The sequence below is a fragment of the Macadamia integrifolia genome, chromosome 7, assembly GCF_013358625.1.
Source record: "Macadamia integrifolia cultivar HAES 741 chromosome 7, SCU_Mint_v3, whole genome shotgun sequence".
NCBI lineage: Eukaryota > Viridiplantae > Streptophyta > Magnoliopsida > Proteales > Proteaceae > Macadamia > Macadamia integrifolia.
This window is the reverse complement of record NC_056563.1, coordinates 34,205,367-34,214,742: the sequence shown is the minus strand read 5'-3', so window position 1 is coordinate 34,214,742 and position 9,376 is coordinate 34,205,367. Positions and strand designations below refer to the sequence as shown.

Here is a 9,376-nt window from a genome sequence, read left to right as displayed (position 1 = left end):
CCCAAAAAAAAAAGAAAAAAAGAAAAAGAAAGAAAGATAAATCTATGCTCAAAATCCTCTCATATTCTGTCCTTTGTACACCATGGTTTGAGCAATGGGGAAGAGAAGCCTCAGGAGTAAATCTACTACTTCCATTTCTATTAAGAAAGCATTTAGGGGGCCTCTTGGCCTCTTGGTAGGAAGCCTTTAGTTAGGGCTCTTTCACATTGTGAACAGGAACATGGAATGCTTGATATTATTTAAGTTGTAAAAGCACTTTTCATATATATGTAGCCATTTTGCCTTTCCTAGATTGAAGGGGATAGCTGTATCTGTGTCAACATGCAGCTTTTTTGTACCGACAGTTCATAGCTTAGAGAGAGAGATGAAGAAATAACAACAATTTACTCTTTTTTTTTTTTAGTTATTTACTTGGGCTCTTTTCTTCATTAAATTGATAAATATTCTGGAGTTGCATCGGGCTCAATTCAATAAATTGTTTGCTTCTGTATACTGAACATTTATGGCATGTTTTGTGGTTTACCCTGCATGTAAATAGTAAATGCACTTGCTTGTGTTTGACTTTTGCTATTTCCTGAGGTTGTGATGCATATATTGGTTTACGAAAAACTGAATAGAAATGTTGTATTTTTAAGCATAGTTGTCAAGGCGTCATCTAGGCGGCTCAGCCTGGGCTGGCACCTTGCTGGTGTTGTCTTGAATCTCTCCCTCCTCAATTGCATTGGTTCACCTTGGCGCCATGACACTATGTTTGTAAGTAACATCTCAAGAAAATCATCACTGAAATTACTGACAAATGTATATTGCAGGACAACTCTTGGTTTCTGGGCTGGACATCGGAATTCGAAAATAAGAGTTGTACTTGCACGTGTATGGGAGAATGATACAGAACTCGATATCATGAACAACCGAATAAATAGGGCTACTGGACATCTCGTCTATCAGAAGAAGTTTTATAGGACTAAATTCTGTATATGCCCTGGTGGTTCCCAAGTCAATAGTGCTCGCATAACTGACTCAATTCATTATGGATGTGTTCCTGGTAAGAACTCTTCCACTTATGGATGCTGATATGAAATTGTCCATTGTCAGAAAGGACAATTTGTTGTTCTTTTGAAATTGTCCATTGTCAAAAGAACAAACCAATGCATTATGTGATTTGAAATTCTCTCGCTCGTTGCATGTTTGTGTGTGAACCCACTACACATGTACTGTGACAAATTTAGGTAGTTGCAAATAACAATGATTTCCTGCCTTGTCTTGCAGTGATATTGTCTAATTACTATGACTTGCCATTCAATGAGATCCTTGATTGGCAAAAGTTTGCTGTCATAGTCAGAGAGCAAGATGTCTACCGGCTCAAGCAAATTCTCAAGGGCATTCCTGATGCAGAATTTATTGCACTGCATAATAACCTAGTCAAGGTACAGTATCTTAATGGCAAAATTAAATTATGATTTTCCAACTCTGATTAGTTTTTAGTTCCAAATTTTTCTGCTTGATACCAACCAATTTACTTCGGTAAATCTTTGCAATTTTGATTGGGTGTTCTAATGATGTACCTGGCAAAAAAATGAATTGGAAAAAACCTTCTTTGTGTTGTTAATCTTTAAAATAAAAATAAATTATGGGTGATGGTGGGTGAGAAGGCAAAGGAAGGATTTTTTGTAGGATTTATCATCCATTGATTTGGTTTGTCATCTCTTTATGACATGTTTACCAGGTTCAGAAGCACTTCCAGTGGAATACACCACCTATCAAATATGATGCATTTCATATGGTCATGTATGAGCTTTGGTTGCGCCACCATGTCATCAAATATTGAAATCCAGAGGGCATGCTAATTTCATGTTGTGAACATGGGAGTGTCTGCATCAGTCACTTGAAGGTGGAAGCTGAAGATCCTCTAATCTAATTTGGTCTCTGCAGATCCATAAGCTGGTAATACTATTGCTTTCAAATATCAGCGCATACATTTTTTTATTGAAAAGCTTACACCAAGCCAGTGAAAAGGGAAGTTACACAAGATGTGTATCACAAAGAACATAATGCGTGGGAACTGAAAGGAACAGATCTACATATTGATGCGGATTGTCCACTAATCTCAATTGTTATACACAGTAAAAGGTTCCAATATTTGTGATATCCATCTGATCTGTTCCTTTTTTTTTTTTTTCTTGTTTAGTTACTCAGGTTATGAGGTTGTTTTGTTAGTGGTTTACTGTATTTGTATCCTTCAACAGACTTTTCTTCAAAATTTTCTGTAATGTGTAGTTGATACAAATTAGTGGTAAAATTTTGATACCAGTTTGATTCCGATCAAAAACTATATTTCTTAGAAAGATTTAATCCTACATACGCTTAATGCTATATTTAAGGAAGAACATAAATTCTTATGATTTTATCTAAGAGTCAATTATCCATTTAAAATTTTCGATTATGGAGCCAAGATTTATATATATATATATATATATATATTGTTAGTTAGACAACAAATGGTGACAATAGGGGGAACAGGGTGGGTATCATCTGACGAGTTGATATAGAGTACGCTAGCACTTATGTGTGTATTTTTTTTTTTTCTATTCATATGAAATGTCCTCGTTACCTTTCAATGGATTCAATGGATACTATTTTGTTGTACCCATTGATGTGGTCTTCTATGCTACTAGCTCAGATAACATTCTTTCACTTTTTTTTTTTATTGTTTACAAGCCCAATGGTTATAATTTTATGGGAGAGGGAAAGGTATGCCTCCGATATTAAGTATGCTAGTGGATAGTATCAATAGGATCATATGATGGTGTATCATTTAGGAAGGATATGAGGGTTATTTTAGAAAAAGAAAAGAAAAAGATAGACACAGTGGGTGTTAGTATACTTGATATCGGCGGTATGCGTAATATTTTTCTTAATTTTATTCATCCATAAGGAGGGCAAAAAGATTTTTTTACGATAGGGATGAGTACCTTCGGAAAAGTGGAGTCCCAAAACTCTCAAGTCTCCAACCGTGGTTAAACATAAAGCCCACCAAGCTAAACCTGAGCATGAAAGTTACCCTCACCTCAAGCATATCGAAAATCAAATAAATGAAAGACTCTCTTGATATCATTTATGAGAAAAGAAACGTTGAACGATGAGTGAGAAGATTCGTGGACGATGAAACAAATGGAGGCTTGGGAATGATAGTGAATACTAACCCCATTGATTCGAACAAGCAAAGTCATCTTCAATCCCAACTTCATTGTAAGGGTCTCACCGACAATAATTGATGAAGAGGATCTCAATTGTAATTTATCTATTACTTTATGATTTCTTAATAGAATATTATATATCTTTTAGGAGATCTGCTAATCTCATATAAACAAGCTCACAGGTCAGTGCATTGTTATCCAAATAAGTCATATGAGATCTGGGCATTCGAAATTTGAACTCTCCCTACCACCCCCGCCCCCCCCAAAAAAATTTAAAATAAAATAAAATAAAATAAAATAAAGAAAAAAGTTTGAAAATGTAAATTTATTGAATTTTGCCTCAATATGATTTGGCCAACCTACTCAGATTATACTTAGTTGATGCTCCAATCAATAATACCTTATTTTCTAAAATAGTAAAAGAAAATAATTATTTCAAGATTTGGGACTGGATCCATCGGCCAATCCTGATTCAGGTTGATTTGGCTCGGCCAATCTTTGTACAGAAACTAGGATTATGATATATTTTGGTCAATTTCTCACCGATATTGATGGATTTCAATCTAATCCAAATTGAAATCTATTAGGTCAATCTGAATGTCAATTTCGGGTTTGTAAACCCTAATAGAAGGAGAAAAATGTTCCACCACACTTATAGTAGGAGCTTGTCAATCATGCTTGTGACTATTGATTTGATGAGTATACTATTGAATAAATTTAATAGTCCTAAATTAATCACTTATCAAAATTTTTAGTATATTTCAAATATATGGTTCACCATGCATTGGTTTTTTTCCCTTGATTTTTCCGACAGTTCTTGTTAAATTCATGTTGATTTTTTTGGCGCCATGGGAAAGTTTGCAGAAATATTTATATATATATATATATATATATGACAAATTTTCCTTTATGAATTTCAATTTAGCTGGAATCAATCAAAACCCTAAAAATCAAGTACAAATCAACCAATTCCTTAAATCATAGTCAATATTTTAAGAACTGAGATCGAATAGACTAATTTGATGGACCCATATTGGATTTCTATGGTTTGACATATTTTGGCTAACTCTAACAAAATTCGATCAATTCTGATTTGATCGAGATCACGAATATTCCTTTCTTTTAAACCTTAACCATAGTTAGACCTACATAATTTTCAATTCCCTTAATGGCCTAATGAGGTTTTCAATTTTTCATCTCTTGCTAACATGGCAAATGATTGGATTCATAACCTCCCCAACAGTTAGAACACTTAGCATGACAGTATCCAACGATTGGAAGGACTCGAACACGCACACTAGGACTGATTATTGAATACTCCCTGGAAGCATTTCTAAACAATATATAAATAGAAAAGTTCATAGAAATAGGATCCGCTGCTTATACGATCACTTGGTCGTGCGAGTTAGCATCTAATACTTGTCCTTCCTTCATCCATTACAAAGATAAAAAACAATATATTTAAAAACAAAAAGGACAAATGTTATAGATGCTGATTTGTACGAGCAAGTGATCGTACGAGCAGCTGATCTATTTTTAACTTTCCACATCTAAACAATAAATAAATAGAAACAGTTTACCCACACATCCCCATTTTCTCCAATCTCTCTCTAGTCTCCACCAGTACTTGCACTCATAAGTCCTATGAAAAAATAAATAGAAACAGTCCTACCCAAAAAATACAAGGTGGACAATACATGAACCTGTATCAAAGACAGAATTTTCTTCCTCTGGTGGAGAAAGAAAAGCAAAAAGACAGATCAGAACAAGAATGGGGGAAAGCAGAACCTATTTTTACTCAGAAATAAATGTAGTTTTCCAAAAAGCAAACAGAGGAGACATATGATTTTGTCTGTATCTCTAATTTCAAATTCCAAAATCCAAAAGTAAAGAACCTATGAGGTGAACAGAACTCTTAGGAAAGTCGAACCTCTTTCTTTCTTTCTCGCATTTTTCAAATCTCCTGTGGTTTTGGGTTCCCTAAACTAAATATTCCATGTAAGCAATTAATGGCCCAGTACTGTACACCTTTGGATTTTTTTTCTCTTTATAAAGTCTCTATGGCTCTCCCCTGTTTGTCTCCAGACTCCACTCCCCTCCCACCCCACCGCCCCCCCAAAAACACCCCGGGCCCTCTTAGTCTCCTACAGCTTCTCTCTCTCTCTGTCTGGAAAGACTGATCAGTCATGGCGGTTTCTGGGTTTCCTATGGCGAGAACCTCAGCCATCAACCCTTCCATGAAAGCTCCACTAGGACCACTGCCGTACTTTAATTGCAGGAGACAGGTTCTTTAAATCTAATCCTTCAGTTACTTATTATTATTTCTGTGTTTCTTTGTGTTTTTAATGGAGGTGCTCGTAAGAATTTCCATCGATGCTGGGACGATGATTGCCGAACGCTGACTGATGGTGTTGAGTTTTCAGGTTCACCCGAGAGCTTCTGCTAGTAACTCTGTTGACGAGGAGGGGAAGATAACGATAAAGAAAGGAAAGGGCGCTCGGAAAATTGATTTCTCGGGAGAGAAACCGGCCACCCCGTTACTTGACACAATTAATTACCCAGTTCATTTGAAGAATCTCTCCATACAGGTAACTGGGGTTTATGATCCTTTGTTTTAGTTCATGGGTTTCGCTTCTGTTTCAAGGGTTGATGGAATTTTACTGTTTCTTTCAGGATCTTGAACAACTCGCAGCAGAGCTTAGAGCAGAAACTGTATATACTGTTTCAAAGACGGGTGGACATCTCAGTTCAAGCTTGGGAGTGGTGGAGTTGACAGTGGCTCTTCACCATGTGTTTGATACCCCAGAAGATAAAATCATTTGGGATGTTGGCCATCAGGTGAAGAACTTTGATTTTCAATTGCAATTTCAATAGAGATGATTGAAAGAAAGGGTTTGGTTTTCCTTTATGTTTGATAATTGGTTACTGAACTGTGTGCAATAAATTTTCAGGCGTACCCTCACAAGACTTTGACGGGCAGAAGGTCTAGAATGAATACAATTCGGCAGACTTCGGGGCTTGCAGGTTTTCCTAAAAGGGATGAGAGCATTTATGATGCTTTTGGCGCAGGACATAGCTCCACAAGTATCTCTGCCGGTCTTGGTACACGTTCTTATTCTCTTTAAATTTGAATGAATCATAGATTAGATTCTCAATTCTTAGTTGAATTTTATAAGTTTTGGTCTCTCAAAAGTCTCAATTAGTCAGTGTCTCTGCAAATTTCATTACTTGGTACATAGGAATGGCGGTTGCCAGAGATCTTCTAAAGAAGAATAACCATGTTATCTCTGTGATTGGAGATGGAGCCATGACAGCTGGGCAAGCTTATGAGGCAATGAACAATGCAGGATACCTTGATACGAACATGATTGTTGTATTGAATGATAACAGACAGGTTTCTTTACCCACTGCTACTCTTGATGGTCCAGCAAAGCCCGTTGGAGCCCTCAGCAGGGCCCTCAGTAAGCTGCAAGCAAGCACCAAATTCCGCAAGCTCCGTGAGGCTGCCAAGGTAACCACTCAATCAGATCACATATTTGGCTTCAAATGGGAAATTAATCTGAATTGGATTTACGGCAGGGTGTCACCAAACAAATTGGAGGGAAAACATATGAAGTTGCAGCGAAGGTGGACGAATTTGCGAGAGGGATGATCAGCCCCTCTGGTGCTACTCTGTTTGAGGAACTTGGCTTGTATTACATAGGTCCAGTAGATGGTCACAATGTCGAGGACTTGGTGACCATATTGCAACAGGTGAAAGAGGTGCCTGCACCAGGTCCTGTTTTGATCCATATTATAACAGAGAAGGGAAAGGGTTATCCACCAGCAGAAGCTGCTGCAGATAAGATGCATGGTTAGTATTGCCTGCAAGTAAGCTGTTTACTGCTTATAACTGCAACCTATCCTATTTTATGAGAAGAATTCTCAAAGAGATCTTTTTTATTCCCTGCAGGGGTTGTTAAATTTGATCCCAAATCTGGGAAGCAATTCAAGTCAAAGCCACCCACACTTTCCTATACTCAGTACTTTGCAGAATCCCTTGTAAAGGAAGCAGAGGAAGATGACAAGATTGTGGCAGTTCATGCTGCTATGGGTGGTGGAACTGGCCTTAATTTCTTCCAAAAGAGGTACCCAGATCGATGCTTCGATGTTGGGATTGCAGAGCAACATGCTGTAACATTTGCAGCAGGTCTAGCAACAGAGGGTATCAAGCCGTTTTGTGCCATCTACTCATCTTTTTTGCAACGAGGATATGATCAGGCAAGCCATTTAGAACTATTAAAATTTGAATTATTTAAATTTGGGCATTTCTTTGTATCTGAAATTTCTGAAGCTGCTTCTTTGAATGGATTTCAGGTAGTCCATGATGTGGATCTTCAGAAACTACCCGTGCGATTTGCATTAGATCGAGCTGGCTTGGTTGGTGCCGATGGACCTACACATTGTGGGGCATTTGATATTACCTACATGGCTTGCTTGCCAAATATGGTGGTCATGGCTCCCTCGAATGAAGCTGAGCTGATGCATATGGTTGCCACAGCAGCAGCCATTGAAGACAGGCCAAGCTGCTTTAGGTTTCCAAGGGGTAATGGAGTCGGAGTAGCACTCCCTCCTAATAACAAAGGTACTCCACTTGAGGTAAGCATAACAGGAAACAATTGTGAAGTTCCCAATTTGAAATGGTAAATACCACTGGAGGAAAATCATATTTCTTTGGCTTTTTAACAGATTGGGAAAGGTAGAATATTGATGGAAGGCAACAGAGTAGCTCTTCTAGGATTTGGTTCCATAGTTCAGCAATGTATTGAAGCTGCGGATGTACTCAAATCCAGCGACGTCACCATCACAGTTGCTGATGCTAGGTTCTGCAAACCTCTTGATACAGAGCTAATAAGAAATCTGGCTAATGAGCATGAGATCCTGATTACAGTGGAGGAAGGTTCAATTGGAGGATTTGGATCTCATGTGTGTCACTTTCTAAGCTTGAATGGCCTTCTAGATGGACATCTCAAGGTAGTCTCCCTTTCACAGAACTTTCAAATCCCTTTAGAAATGCCCCCACTTTTTCCCCCTTGACCTTGATTCTATGGAGTGTTTTTTGGCAGCTGAGAACAATGGTGATGCCTGACAAATACATTGACCATGGATCACCACAAGATCAGATTCAAGAAGCAGGGCTTACTTCAAGTCATATATCTGAAACTGTATTGTCTCTCTTGGGAAGGCCCAAAGAAGCGCTTCAGCTCCAGTGACTACTACTAAGAAATAAAGGTGAGAGAAGATATAGAGAACAAAAATTCAGGATGTGAGAGGAAATGAAAATAGAGAAAGTACAGAGATGAATATTTTCAATCCATTTTCTTTCTCACTCTATTTTGTTCTTAATTAGCTCCTCAATTTATTTAGGGGAGAGGCTTTGGCATGGTCTCGCCTTCAACTATTGGCTAGGGTAAAGGACCGTGTACTGTACACAATCATGTAAAGTTAAGGTGGATGATTCTTGCTTAGGCACCCTAGGCGCAGATGATTGTAATATTTTTGGATCCAACTCCTATGTGATGCAATATGGTGTCATTTTTTGTCACAATTTTGATCATTTTGTAATTTGGGACTTCCTCAGCCCCACCCGCACGCCCCTTTCTATTTATTCTATTGTCTTTGGGTAAATGACACTTGGGGTGCCCAACTTTTGGAGAAACTTCATGTGGGTTGTAGCTCCAATGTCCACCTAAATGTAACAAGAGGCACACCCGGGTCTTGGCCTGACTGTTTGTCTTGCTTAGTGGAGTACCTATCTGAAGATTAGTCATTTGATTGATTCCGCTCGAGGCCGATGCCAATTTGATCCTACCGAGACCACCACCACCCCCTCTCACTCCAAAAAGAAAAAATATGGGAAACATGTGTAGCCTTCCAAACATTGAGACATAATAGCCTTCTTTTACCTAAACCAAAACCAAATTTGAGCCGAGTGACTCACATGAGTGAGAGTGTACAATTAGGGTTTTCGTTTTTTAGAAGGAAAAATAATAATCAGCTTTTAACTGGGAATCGGCCCATCCTTGAGTTGGGAGTTAGGAGTTGTCTCGGGAATGGGATTGGTCAAGTCTGGGATTGAACCTCATCGGAGATTTGTCCCTTTTTTCAAAATTAATTTTATTATGATTTTACCCTCGGACCAA

General features: G+C 38.1%; 2 protein-coding genes across 4 annotated transcripts in view; both read left to right on the top strand.

The window, feature by feature from the left end:
- LOC122083259 (probable glycosyltransferase At5g03795) overlaps positions 1-2,307 on the top strand; it is a 5,807-nt gene extending 3,500 nt beyond the window's left edge. For all 3 annotated transcript variants that reach the window (XM_042651005.1, XM_042651004.1, XM_042651006.1), the window contains exons 4-6: positions 810-1,042; positions 1,267-1,424; positions 1,724-2,307. In XM_042651005.1, coding sequence (XP_042506939.1) covers positions 810-1,042; positions 1,267-1,424; positions 1,724-1,825 — 493 coding nt within the window. In that variant the 3' untranslated portion in view covers positions 1,826-2,307. The remainder of the gene's footprint in view (positions 1-809; positions 1,043-1,266; positions 1,425-1,723) is intronic.
- Positions 2,308-5,269: 2,962 nt separating this feature from the next.
- Positions 5,270-8,781, top strand: LOC122083207 (probable 1-deoxy-D-xylulose-5-phosphate synthase 2, chloroplastic). The gene is made up of 10 exons (XM_042650929.1): positions 5,270-5,479; positions 5,618-5,782; positions 5,868-6,032; positions 6,146-6,296; positions 6,434-6,705; positions 6,774-7,047; positions 7,147-7,454; positions 7,551-7,832; positions 7,923-8,207; positions 8,300-8,781. Exons 1-10 carry the CDS (start codon positions 5,381-5,383, stop codon positions 8,444-8,446), a joined length of 2,148 nt encoding a protein of 715 aa, XP_042506863.1. The 5' UTR covers positions 5,270-5,380; the 3' UTR covers positions 8,447-8,781.
- The last annotated feature ends 595 nt before the right edge of the window (positions 8,782-9,376 follow it).